Raw genomic sequence first — 14176 nt, 5'->3', positions numbered from 1 at the left:
GCACTCGAACATGCGAGGAAGCTTGGGCTTTACTGGAATATGCGAGAGCTCGAAACCCTGATTGGTCACAAGGCTACAAACAAAAGGTTTACTAAAAACACTAATTCAGCTATATAAATTTCATACAAGAGCACTCATTTACGTTTTTGTGGAAGAAGAATGAGAAGAACTGTTCTTTATAAGAATATTTCAAATCTAATCGCATATTAATTAAGCTGCATTTGAAATCTAATCGCACCTAAATACCAGATGATGCATCTTTCTCTAATATCCGCATGCTGTTTTCTGCCTTGTTGAATTTATATCCTTCTTTCAATCACCATTTTCCATTCAACATTTCATAATCTTGTAATGCATCAGAATAGATACTCAAAACTCCTGAACAAGGAAAAGCAAACTAGACAGAAACCAGAGCCTGAGAAGAAAAATGCGAACCTATAGTAAAAGAGAGGAAAAGAGAGTCGTGTGAAAATTGAAGAGGATAGTGAGAAATGGACAGAATGGTACTTGTTCAGACGCTCTCAATTATAGATATAGAGAGAGGGAGGGGCTGTAGAGGCAGAGTAAGAAGTATAAGTGCTTTGCAATCGAAGTAAATTTGTGGGTACAACCTGGCTAGGAGAAACTAACAATCAATCTCAATTGCTGAATCCAAGAAACTAGAAGGCAACATGGTTCCAACAAGCTTACAAGGCGTTTTATTTTCTAATTTTTGCGCAATGGTGAATAAAATTTCTCACATATATGAATAAAGGAATCAATGTACAAGTGATGACTCCAAAACATCAAAACTGAAAGAAACAGGGTAAAAATACTAGAAGGCACGTTGAATAATAATTAGCATAAAAATATAAAATACTAAATTACAGCAAGTTGAATTGTTCACGAGTTATGAACAATACGACTTATTCTTCAACTTTGTGTAATGTACAAAAGCCCACTAGTTCAAATTATTGACCTAAGTATTAAAAAATATCAATTGTGAACTAATCACCAGCCTAGAGACAAACTCCTGCAACAGAGTTGCAAAGAACAATGAAGTTGCAGAAGTGTTTTAATGGAAGCACACTCCTCATACGTGAGATAAATGCCAGAAACGATAAAATCTCGAATGTTTTAAGTGGTGAAATTCATCAGCAGGCCCACCTTGGTACCGCCCGTTCTTTGCACCAATTGTAGAGGCAACAATGTCAGTAAGAATTTCTCCTTTTAAGAAGGACACAGGTAGGGGCTTAGCATGTGTGCTGCTTGCCACTGTCTTTTGGTTCTCCCAGAACAAATTCAGCGTACAAATCCTTCAGAGCAATCATAACTGTAGTTATCAATGGCCCCATAATTGCACCCTGAAGAACAGCATACTCGTTCAGTCAATCCAACAATGCCACGAGACTTTAAAGCAACCATAAAAGTTCGCTAGGAGGCTGAACCAAACATAATGACTATGGGATCAAATAAAAGCATAACCCTTTGCTATTATGCTTTATGTTCTGATGACATGAGAAATTCAATTATAAGGTTCTTATCATATAAGATACTGGAGCAATCCTTCGGGTTTTGTCCTAATCTATGGAAATAAACTTATTTGGCTAACTGTTACTTGAGAGTTAATTAATTCTACAGGTCTTGCCGAATCTCTAGCTAAAGTAGATTATAACATAGAAAAGTTCTTTTTCTGCAAGCCAATGCAGGCATCTAAAGTATATGGTTTTTACAGAGACCTACAGCATTTCCTTTGTTCTAAAAATAAATGAGTGGTTTCATGATTTAAATACGATTGACTTTTCAATTTAATCCTCCAAATTGTAGCCCTTTCAATTTACCTGCTCAGTAAGCTTTCCTCATCATTTTTCTCCCTCTGGAATACTAGGTTAGAAAGTTATTTGGTGAGATTATAACAGAAGGAGTGGGGAAAATGATTGGGGAAAATTATCATGAGAGTCAATTGAAAGGTTTACATTCTGAAGAACTGAATTTAGATGTTAGTCGTCTTTCAAGACTAAATAAAGAGAATAGCAAGTTACCTCCAGAGCAGAGGGAAACAGAGTCATTCCTCCAATGATGCTAAGCCCAGTAAGATATGCACTATGCCCTGGTATATCTTCTAATATTTCAGATGCACCATAATCCATGAGGAACAGGTGAACAGCAGACAAAATAATGGCCTCTATGTATCTTCCTTCCAGCAACAGTTGCATAGCTGCCGGAATTGTAGCAAGCCAAGATGGGAATACCGGTAGCAAAGGACCTGTGAAGGCAAGAATAGTTGACATGTACAAGAAATGAATTCCGTATAGCCTAAATAATAGCCAAGTGAGACATCCTTGAAAAAATGCAATCTCAGCAGTAGCTAAAAGGACTCCTGAAATAGCTTTATCCAGAACTTCAACACATCTGACCCTAGCTGAGGTTGAAATAGGAACCATGTGCATAATTTGTTCTGTCACCCCACCTGACTCTGATGTTATGAGATAGTACAAAACCCAGAAGAATACCATTAACTGAGACACAAAATTGAAAACCTCGGCAGCTCCAGAAATAATGGAATTGAGAATGGAGAACATGACTTTTGCACCACTTCCAAGCACAGTTTTACCGCTAGCAAGCACGCGTTGAGATACATCCATTCCCTTGACAGCAAATACTTTTGCCTTCTCAACCAAGTCCTCCCTTGTGATTATGAGTTCTCTCCAAAGAGTAGCGAGCTCTGTGTAAATCATGCTCCATTCTCGATTTTTAACCCGAGTCCTTAGACTCAGAAACTTGTCTGTATATGCTGAGGGTGTCTTCGGGGCTGTTAAAGTTATTGAAGAGTTAGCTGAATTGCTTATAGCAAAATACTTAATAACAGTCACAAGCTCCGTCATATTGTATTGCATCGCCAATACATCTATCTGATCAGAAACTGTCTCATAAAACTTAGTACTGTACCGATCTACCAATTCAGGAACATCATTCTCATCCATCCACTTCTTGACCCCAATCCTCTCAGTAAAATTGCTCTCTTCTACATGTAGTTTCAGTGAAATCACTGCACCTTTTCCTTCGATCCCAATCTTGTAGGAGAAGAATATCATCCCAGCCAAAAACCCAATTATCATACCAACAATCAACCCAATTGCTACAATTGTTTTCAATCTTTTCAGTACCCCTCGCGTGAAAAAGGCAGTATGCCACATGCCACTGCTCTTAAAGGAAGACGAAGTCGACAAAACTGAATCTACATTTTTAGAGCTAAACAAGAAACCTAATCCTAGGAGACAGAGAGAGGCAAAACCACCAAGCCTTTCATATGCAACAACGAATATGCCAAAGGACACAAGCAAACGAAGTAAACTAGAAAACCCACTGCGTTTCCTCCTCGGGTTCTCAGATTCTCTTGATTTTCTGAGAAGAACTCGCAAAAAAGCTTCACGAATTTCAGCAAGCGTACTAACTACAACTCTAAATATGGCCACAGGAATCGCTAGAAACGTCTCTGTGACGCCTAATTTCAGGGGCTCCGACCAGAACGAAACAAGGGTCTGCTGGATACCCCTTAAAGGTATGGAACAGAGCACAGCCCACTGAAGAGGCCTGAGATATCCTTCCAAGAGCTTGTACGCAGCGTAGACTACAAAAATAGCAAGGGCGATTCCAGCATGAGCCATGGCTATGTAGAGAGCGAGGCGTACCTGGGGATCACCGGAGTGGGTGGATTTCTTTTTCGGCTCAGCGGCATTTGGCGGCGAATCTGCTTGTGGAGTAGCCAACGGTTCCCTGATAGAAGCGGACCGGAACATATCCTGCCATGCCAGACTATCGGAGTTGGGGTCCGGGTAGGGAACAAGCTCCATTTTTGAAGATGGAAAGACAAAGATTGAAGATTGAAGATTGAAGAGTGGGGACGAGAGGCAGAACGAGGGTCAGAGAAGGGAGAAGAAACAGATAACATTCTGGTGAAAGAATTGGTTGACTACATAAAACCATGACGATGACAACGACGACGAAGGCCAATGATCTGTGAGCGTTTTGTTTTGGCGTGGAACTGTAAAACTAGAATATTGAGACGTATTCGGTTACACGAAAAGTAGGGCCACTTTCGAATCGATGCTTCAGTTTCGCGCTCGATCACATGGCCGCTCTCCTTGGAAGAAGCAAAGTGATCGTCTTTATTTTAAAATAAATAGCTCAATTTTAAATTTAAATTCATATATCTATAAGGAAAATTTTTTTAAAAAGATATTTAAATAATCCAAGGTTCTTATTTAGGTTATTGAATTTATCAAAACCTTGAACAGGTTACATAACTCAAAAAGGGATTTTAAAATTTATGAAATCACTTTAACACCTTTTCATTAGAAGCATAGAGAAATGAGGATTTTCTATCATTCTGGTATTACATAAGAGCTCTTAATGAGGAAAACTTAGTGTCTATCATTACAAAATCAAAAAATCAATCATGAAGGTAACTATGAATTAGTTTTTATATTAAATTTTCCTCCCTTCATCACATGTGTCATAGCGATAGAAATTTGTTAATTAGAATTGAAACATGTTAACTACGAGATGAAACGTGTTAATTTTCAAAATTGTATCGTGATAAAATTTTATTCAAATACTTATTTCAAGTGTATTATAAAAACAAAAAGTTGTTAATTTATAATTAAAACGTGTTAACTGTAAAACAAAACATATTAAATTTTTAGATTGTATTATGATTAAGTTTTAGTCAAGAACTTATTGCAAGTGTTATGGTGACAAAAAATTATGAATTTAGAATTGTGTTAATTGCCAAGTGAAATATGTTAATTTATTTATAAAAAAGGGCATTAGAGTTATTTCATAAAATATTAAAATTCATCTTTTGATTATGTGACCTAATTAGGAGTTTATCAAGATTAATAACCTAAATATGGATTTGAGCTATTTGAATGTCTTTTTAAAAAAAATTCCTATATATAACGGTAAAAATAAAAGGGAAAAATTAAAAAGAATCTAATGAAGAGATCATAAAAATGCAACTATTTAAAAGAATTAATAAAATATTAATTTACCCATAATATACCAACTACATTCATTCTTTCAATCTCTCCAATACACTGTTTTAAAAATCATATCAATTTTATTTTTCACCGAATGAGCATACTCCTTATCAACCAGACTAAATTTTTTGGTGCTGGGATTACTTCTTATTTATCTTTGCCTCTTAGATGGTCAGTACGAAAGATGTATTTGGATGGAAACTAAACCATGATTGTAAAGTGATTTTATAGTATACAAGTAAATATATGGAGAAATTTGTCTCGATTTACGAAGAGATATCTAAACACCCTGTAAGTTGACATTAAAAGATTTTTGCAGGTTGGACCATGAGCCTAACCCCATTTTTTTGTGCTTTATTGGCAGCTAGAATATTTTAGCAAAGTTGAACCTTTTGGATCCCAAAAGCAAATGGAGCCATTGAGAGAACTCAATGCTAAAATAGTCTAGCACTACTTTCTATAGTTAATTTAAGGGTTAATTTGACTTTTATTTTGATTCTCAATATAAGACTCCAAATTCACTTTGTCTCTCATATTTATCCAATTTTTTAGGGTAGTCATTGTAGCAGTAGTAGCTAATATACTTTTTTTTTTAATTACAAACACAAGTATGCTTGGTAAAATGCAAGATGCTGTCTAAGCAGCATTCCTTAAGCTATCATCCCCCAAGTTGTGGTCAATCACAAACAAGATCTGCAACTGTCTGGAATTTGTTTCAGTAATTCCCGTCCCCCTTCCATCCTTTGGGTTTTTTTTGCTAGAGTATCGGCACATCCCAGTGCTTCTCATTTTGTATGTAACAGTTTGACTTACCATTGATCATACAACAGTTTTCTAGTTGTTTCAACCTCTTCTTGCAAAAGGATTATTGGGCCTCTTGTCTCACATCAAAGTATTGATTGCCTCCATTGAATCAAAATACACCCGTGATCGAGTACCATTGCCCTTGTACAGCCTAGGAAAGGCTTTGCTCTAGTTCCTCCTAATGCTGAAGAAGATGATCTTCTCATAAGAAGCTCAAAGAAGATGAAGAATGGGCCCTTGCTTTTAGGAGAAGGATCAAAATCGAATCACTGTCCACGACTGGGTGAGAAGGTCCTACCTTAGAAAAAATCTAGTTTATCTTTTGCTAATACTTTAAAAGGGGTTAATCACCAAGACAAACATTTTGATGATAAAGCTGAGAATAGTGATGACTTATCTGATGACACTCTCAAAAATCTCAGCAAGAACTTGACCAAGAGAAGACAAAACCTCCAATGCGTATAAGGGAGGATCCTAATAGGAACTTTCCTCCTTTCCATTTTTCTGGTAGAGTGAGGAAACGGCTCTATAGAGCTTAGAAGAAAGTGGTGACTATAAAACTACTGGGAAGAAGCATTGGGTATAAAGCTCTAGAGTCTCGTCTACAATCTCAATCTCAGTGGGCTAAAAGGGGAGTAATCAACCTTATCAACATTGGTTATGGTTACTTTGTGGTAAAATTATCAAACAGAGAGAACTATTTGAATGCACTCACTAGGGGGTCCTTGGATGATTTATGATCATTATTTAACAGTGAGACCTTGGGAACCCAAGTTTAATCCGGCAAGAGCCACCATTGAAAAAGAGGCTGTTTGGGTTAAATTACCAAGAGTTTTTCTAGAGCATTATGATGAGGAGGCTTGAACAATTATTGGAAATAGAATTGGCGAAACTGTCAAAGTGGATATGAATACTTCATGTCAACTTAGAGGTCATCACGCAAGAATATGTGTTCTTGTTAATATGGAAAAACAAATTATGTCTGGATTCTCTTTAGATGGGGTGGATTACTATCTTGAATATGAAGGGCTTCATGATTTGTGTAATTAATGTGGTATTTATGGACATAGTAAAGAGGTTTGTCCATTGAGGAAACTAGTAACTAAAACCAATGATGATTAGAGCAACCTTAAATAGGAGACATAGAAAGACAGGATGAATGTTGATGGTAATATCAGTGGACTTCATAACCATGAGACTTGGCATATGGTCCAAAAACCTCATAAGCAACAAAGAGGGAAGGAGAAGGGGGTGAAATTCTCTGACAACAAAATGTAGGGTTGAGATCTGACGTTCTTGTTAAGGTGGAAAATAATTTTGCATTAACTAGAGAAATTGAGAATAATGTCATACATATAGATATGAATGTGAAGAACGTACAAATTACTAATGTGGTTGCCACTACAAATCGGAATGAAAAAGTGAGGAAGGCATGGCAGCGAAAAAGACAAACCAAGAATAATGGTTTACCAGTTGAGGTGGCCCAGAATCACACACTGAACAAGTTATACAACATGAAACAGTGGGAAAACATGAAAAGAGATGTCGCGAGATGTTTAAGAATCATATAAGGAGCAACGAAATACTTATGTTGACTTTAGATGACATACCAGAGGAAGGATTGCAAATTGAAAATACTCCTAATCACACAGAAGAGGTGGGACTAAATAAACAAGCACAATATTCTAATGAACCCCTTTCTCTGCCGTATGACCCAGGAGATATTATGGAGGAAGAGGGAGATCCTATGGTCAAGGGTAATGGGCCATGTTGTGTTAGCCCAATACATGAGAATATTGTTGAGAACATTCAGAGTGAGGAAACGGCCATTTCTGAAACGCAGTTTACTCCTCAGTGCTAACTGTGCTTCAGCCTCCTTTTCTTTAAAGCCCATTTTTTATGGATTACATCCTTTTTTAGAGTGTTAGAGGGGCTTCTGGAAAAAGCTTTTCACAAAATTTAAACATGGTGTTTAATGGGCTGAAGCCCAAAATTGTAGTCCTCTATGAAACAAAATGTGACAACGTTTAGAAACTTCACTATTTGTATTCTATGGGTTTCAATGCTCTCTCTTTCATTCCAAGTGTTGGAAGATCAAGGGGAATTGTAATGGCTTGGAGAAGTTCTGAAGTTGGCATCTCTATTTTGAAGGAAAATAGACAATTCATTCATCTAAGATGGTCTTTACCTAGGAGAATGACATTAATCTTGGTAGCAGTCCACGCAATTCCGTACTCAAGTATGAGACAAGTATTGTGGGAAGAACTAAAGGCTATTTCGTTGAATATTGTTGATCCCTGGGTAGTTTGTGGTGATTTTAATGACATTGCTAAAGCCTCTAAAAGAATTGGTGGAATGAACCAGAATGATTGTAGAATTAAATGGTTGGTTCAATGACTGGGTCTATAAATGTTGACTTTCTAATTTAGGCTTCAAAGGGCCTAAATTTACGTGGAAAGGACCCAAAATTAGTAGGATGTATAAGGCTATTTGAGCGTTTGGAACATGGTCTGGGGAATGCTATGTTCATGTCATCTTTCTCTGATTATATGGAAAAGGTATGCCCTCAAACAAAGTTCTCTGATTATAATCCTGTAGCTCTGTATCTTCAAGAACATGATAGAAGTATGTTGAAAGGAACCAAACCTTTTAGGTCTGAAGCCATATGGCTTGAACATGAGAATTTTGCTGATTTTGTTAAATCCTTGTGGCTGCATGATATTGATATTAACAAATGTCTAATTAATTTTAAAGATGCTATTCAAGACCGGAATAGAAATACATTTAGGCTTGTGGAAAAAAGGAAGAGAATTATATTGGCTAGACTAAATGGTATTTAGCAATTAAAAGCTTATCCTTTTTCAAAATTTCTGTGCAATTAGAATCTGATCTTCAAAAAGAACTAGGCGATATTCTACATTTGGAAGAAATTAAATGGTTCCAAAAGTCTAGATCAAAGTGGGTGTCTATGGGTGATAGAAATACACGGTATTATCATCTCAAGGCTCATACGAGGAGGAAATGGAATAGAGTTTTATCTCTTAAAAATGATAATGGTGATTGGGTAGAAAAGGAAGATGATTTGAAAAATTTGGTGGTTTTCTATTTCAAGAACTTATTTGCTACGAAAGATTCTAGTAGTGTAAAACTGCAAATAGAGACGACTTTTCCTAGAATTGAGAATTTAGTTTTGCGGGACCTTAAAAATGTGCCTACTAAGGAGGAAATTAAAGTTGCCATCTTCTTTATGGGCTCTTACAAGGCCCTTGGCTTTGATGGTTTTTCTCCAATCTTTTTTCAAAGCAATTGGAGTATGGCTAGACCTTCTATTTGTAAATTTGTGCAAGGAGTCTTTAATAGAGAAGTTTCAGTGGCTGATTCAAATAAGACTCTAATTTCTTTGATCCCAAAAAGGGATAATCCTGATTTAGTGGCTCATTTTAATCCTGATTTCTTCTACATCATAAGTGCATTACTAAGGTGATCCCACAAAGATTAAGGTTGATTATGGATACTATTGTTTCTCCTTTTCAATCCACCTTTGTTAAAGGACAACAAATTCATGATAATATAATTGTTGGCCAAGATATTCTTCATATGATGAACAGGGCAAAAGGAAAGAAAGGTCTGTTAGCTATAAAAATTGACCTTGAGAAGGCCCATGACAGAATTCACTGGGATTTTCCACAAGTTCTTCTTGACCTTGGTCTAGAGTACAAGTTTGTCTTCTTGATTATGGATTGCATTTCTTCGGTGTCTCAATGTTTTGTGAAATGGTTCACAAACTAAGTATTTTTCCCCCACAACGAGGTTTAAGGTAGGGAGATCCTATATCCCCCCTTCTATTTGTGCTTTGTATGGATACATTATCACATATCATTAATGATGCAGTAAATGATGGTAATTGGCAGCCTATACAGGTGACAAGGAATGGTTCTTTAGTCTCTCATTTGATGTTTGCAGATGATTTGCTACTTTTTGGGGTGGCTACTGAAGATCAAGCTAAATGTATGATGACTTGTCTTGATTACTTTGCTCAAGCCTCAGGGGGAAAAGTTAATAGATCAAAGGCTTCTATATTCTTTTCCCCTAAAGTCCCTGCTGCTGAGAAAAAGAAAATTCAAGAGATTACTAGGATGAAAATCTCTACTGAGATAGGAAGATATTTGGGATTCCCTCGTACTAGAAACAGGAAGGCTACTAAAAAGTTCCAATATATTGTGGAGAGTTAGAAAAAAGTTAGCTGCTTTGAAAGTGGATTGCTTATCCACAGCTGGAAGAATAAACCTGGCAAAATCAGTTTTGAGCACAATTCCATTATATTTGATGCGTGTAGCACAAATTCCAAAGAAAATTTGTCTTGAAGTGGAAAGACTTCAACATAATTTTTTATGGGGCCATAATCGAGATAAACATGGTTATCATCCTATTAGATGGTAGCAAATAACTCTCCTTAAAGCTTTTGGAGGATTGGGATTTAGAAGATTATCTTCTGTTAATTCAGCTTGTGGAGCAAAATTGGTTTGGAATTTGATAGTTGGCAGAGAGAAGGCCTTTGGGTGGAAGTTTTGAATAAAAAATATATGATTCATAATGAAGAAAATTTACTCACTACTCTTCCAGGGGATTCACAATTGCGAAAATTTATTTGCTAACAAGGAGAGGTTATTAACAAGGGAACTAGGTGGCAGCTACGTGATAGAAAGTCTATAAATTTCTTTAATGATATTTGGCTTTTCCCGGATAGAAGAATTAAAGCAATGTGTCAGAGAACTCTTACTAAAGAAGAAGAGAACAGTGTTGTTGCTGACTGGACTTCTGGTAGTATGTGGGATCTCAAAAAACTATTCATATAATTAACAATGAGGTTTTGCAGAGATTAATTAGCAGTTTACCTCCCTTTAAAGCTGTTGGTAATGATTTCATATCCTGGAGAACTTCAACAAATGGATTATTTTCTGTTAAAAGTGCCTATTTTCTAATTGAAGAAAATCCTCCTTCTCTTCATAGTCCAGTGTTCAAGCTAATCTAGAAATGGAGAGGAGATGACAGAATTAGGCTCTTTATTTAGAGAATGTTTCACGAAAAGCTGCCAACAAATGTGTAGAGAAGTAAACGGTCCCAAGTTTCTCTATTGTGCTCATATTATAATACTAAATATGAGGATATCTTGCATATATTACATGACTTGAGTATGCTAAATCCTTCTGGTGATATGATGAGGTGATTGAATGCGATCTGTTATGGGGTGTTTTGGTGTGGAAATTCTGGATGTGCATAAATGAATCTCTTTTTAACAGCAATTTTGAGAAACCCCCTAATCCTATAAATGTCATTAGGAATAGTTGGAAAAATTACATAATGGCCTCAAGTAAGCTGAATGTGGTGCAAGAACCAAAGTCTGATAAGGATACTGATTGGTGTCCACCTCCATTGATTGGGTTAAGTTGAATGTGATGGAGCAGTATCAAAAGGCTATGGAAATGCAGGTTGTGGAGGAGTTGTAAGAAGTCATGGTGGAGATTGGATAGTAGGCTTTTCGTATCAGATTGGTAGATGTAGTGTGATGGAAAATGAAACTTGGGCTATCTTTAAAGGGTTGAAAATGGCTTGGGACTTTGGTTTTAAAAATGTCATACTTGAATCTGATTCCAAGGGCCTGATTGAAATTCTCTCCAAGAAGGAAACAAGGAACATTGCAAATCTTATGATCATGCAGATTCAAGAAATGCTGAATTTCCACTGGAAAGTTGAACTACGTTACATAGCTAGATGTGGTAACAGAGTTACGGATGCGCTTGCTAAATTGGGGATTTCTAAATCCTCTTATTATGATGGTTGCCCAGATGCACTAAGGGCACTTGTAGAGAAAGAGAACATGGGATTTAATCCCCACTTGAGGTAACTTTTACTTTGGGTTTGTACTTAAAAAAAAAAAAAAAAAGAATACACCAACAAGTCCTAAAACTGTTGTCCTTTGCAAACCTCCAGTCTAAGCTTTAATTGCCAAAATCACTACAATGGTTACAGGGAGCACTCTAAGTTGTTGCTTGAATCCAGTGAGCCATTCCTCTCGCATCTCTAACTAATCCACCATGTGCAGCTGTTCGATGATCACTACTGAAACATTGTAGCTAATGTACTTGATTAGTAATGATATTTTAAAAAAGACAACATTTATTTATTACAAATAAATAACTTAACTAATTTTCTCAATTTACTCAAATTAATCAATTAACTCTTAGGGGTGTTTGGTTTGAGGGGAGGGAAGGGGAGGAGGGGAGGGGAGGAGAGGTAGGGGAGGGGAGGGGAGGTTTTATCCTCACCTTGTTTGGTTTGATTAAAAAGGAGGGGAGGGGAGGTATTTAATGATCTCTTGTTTGGTTCAAGGAGGGGAGGGGAGGGATAGTAATAATCAATTTACCATTTTACCCTCACATATTAGTTTATGTTTTTTATTGATATATTATATAAATTAATTTACATCTTAATTTAAATTATATAATTTAATAAAAATTCAGTCTTATCATGTTAATATGTGTATTAAAAAAGTGGTATAGTAATTTTTTATTCTAATTAATATAATAATATATTTAAAATAATCAAATTAACAAATTTTATATGCTCTAAGAAAAATGAAATTTTATTTTCTTTAGGCTATCTTTTTTTCTAGCTTTAAAATATATTTAATAAATAATATATTTAAAAAACAAATAATTTTTTATTTATAAATAATTTTTATAATATTTTTTAATTATAATAATGTATATATTTTTTATTTTTTTACTTAGGATAATATATTTTTATTTGAAATAAATATTATAATAATATATTTATGGGTAGAAGTGGAATATTAAAAAAACCATAAGGGCATAATGGTCCAAAACTTTGGCTCCCCTCCAAAAACCCCCAATTTGGAGGGGAGCCAAAATGGGGGAGGGGAGGGGAGGGGAGGGGACATTTTAGCTCCCCTCCCCTCCAAAATTTTTAACCAATGAGGGGAGGGGCTCATTTTCCCTCCCCTCCCCTCCCCTCCCCATAAGGGCATAATGGTCCAAAATTTTGGCTCCCCTCCAAAAACCCCCAATTTGGAAGGGAGCCAAAATGGGGGAGGGGAGGGGAGGGGACATTTTAGCTCCCCTCCCCTCCAAAATTTTTAACCAAATGAGGGGAGGGGCTCATTTTTAATATTCCACTTCTACCCATAAAATATATTATTATAATATTTATTTCAAATAAAAAATATATTATCCTAAGTAAAAAAATAAAAAATATATACATTATTATAATTAAAAATATATTATAAAAATTATTTATAAATAAAAAATTATTTGTTTTTTATAAATATATTATTTATTAAATATATTTTAAAGCTAGAAAAAAAGATAGCCTAAAGAAAATAAAATTTCATTTTTCTTAGAGCATATAAAATTTGTTAATTTGATTATTTTAAATATATTATTATATTAATTAGAATAAAAAATTACTATACCAATTTTTTAATACACATATTAACATGATAAGACTGAATTTTTATTAAATTATATAATTTAAATTAAGATGTAAATTAATTTATATAATATATCAATAAAAAACATAAACTAATATGTGAGGGTAAAATAGTAAATTGATTATTACTATCCCTCCCCTCCCCTCCTTGAACCAAACAAGGGATCATTAAATACCCTCCTCTCCCCTCCTTTTTAATCAAACCAAACAAGGTGAGGATAAAACCTCCCCTCCCCTCCCCTACCTCTCCCCCCCTCCCTCCCTTTCCCTCCCCTCAAACCAAACACACCCTTAATATTATAAGGTAACCAACAATCTTTGACCGTACCAACAACAAATTAGCCATTTAACCAACAAGTTTAAGAAATAAAGGTCCGACATAAGGCACTGATTACAACACATTAACCATTAACTAATTAGCCATTACATATTATGTGAAGTGAATGATAACACTTCTTTTAGTATTCACTACAACACTCATTATTCACAATATCAGATGAGGTATTAACAACTCTCTTAATTTTGCGATGGAAGTGAGAATTTGTTAATGCATTATGTATTATTGTCAATAGTCCTTGTGTTGCATGTGATTAATATTAAGAGTTGTTGTTATTCACTTCAACTTTGGGAATACTTAATTTGGTAGCAAAAGTGAGAACTGTTTAATGCCTTAATTTTTACTGTGAAAATCTATGCGTTGTGGTGAATGATGAAAGAGTTGTTATTAACTTCAAATAAGGAGTTGTTAATGCCTCATCATCATTTGGATAGGTAAAATGTTGTAGTGAATATCGAAATAGTTATTCACTTTAATCAGGAGAAGTTGTTAATGCCTTATCTGT

At 35.4% G+C, this 14176-nt stretch overlaps 1 protein-coding gene across 1 annotated transcript; it reads right to left on the bottom strand.

Moving 5' to 3' along the window:
• Nucleotides 1-937: 937 nt before the first annotated feature.
• LOC114753592 (uncharacterized) lies at nucleotides 938-3923 on the bottom strand. Its single transcript, XM_028942282.1, has 2 exons — nucleotides 2022-3923; nucleotides 938-1343 (listed from the first exon to the last, which is right to left on the bottom strand). The coding sequence occupies exons 1-2, from the start codon at nucleotides 3831-3833 to the stop codon at nucleotides 1233-1235; spliced, it is 1923 nt and encodes a 640-aa protein (XP_028798115.1). The 5' UTR covers nucleotides 3834-3923; the 3' UTR covers nucleotides 938-1232.
• Between the last annotated feature and the right edge of the window lie 10253 nt (nucleotides 3924-14176).

This window comes from Neltuma alba, unplaced genomic scaffold (assembly GCF_004799145.2).
Source record: "Neltuma alba isolate B1F8T4 unplaced genomic scaffold, ASM479914v2 tig00008012_pilon, whole genome shotgun sequence".
Taxonomy (NCBI): Eukaryota; Viridiplantae; Streptophyta; class Magnoliopsida; order Fabales; family Fabaceae; genus Neltuma; species Neltuma alba.
The sequence above is the reverse complement of the archived record's forward strand: the minus strand, read 5'-3'. Positions and strand labels throughout refer to the sequence as shown.

What these genes read in the sequence shown, in the direction of transcription:
- LOC114753592 (XM_028942282.1), bottom strand. Translation starts at nt 3,833, where the DNA reads ATGGAGCTTGTTCCCTACCCGGACCCCAACTCCGATAGTCTGGCATGG. An exon ending in TGTTTCCCTCTGCTCTGGAG is followed by an intron (nt 1,344 to 2,021) that starts GTAACTTGCTAT and finishes GCTGTTCTTCAG; the next exon opens with GGTGCAATTATGGGGCCATT.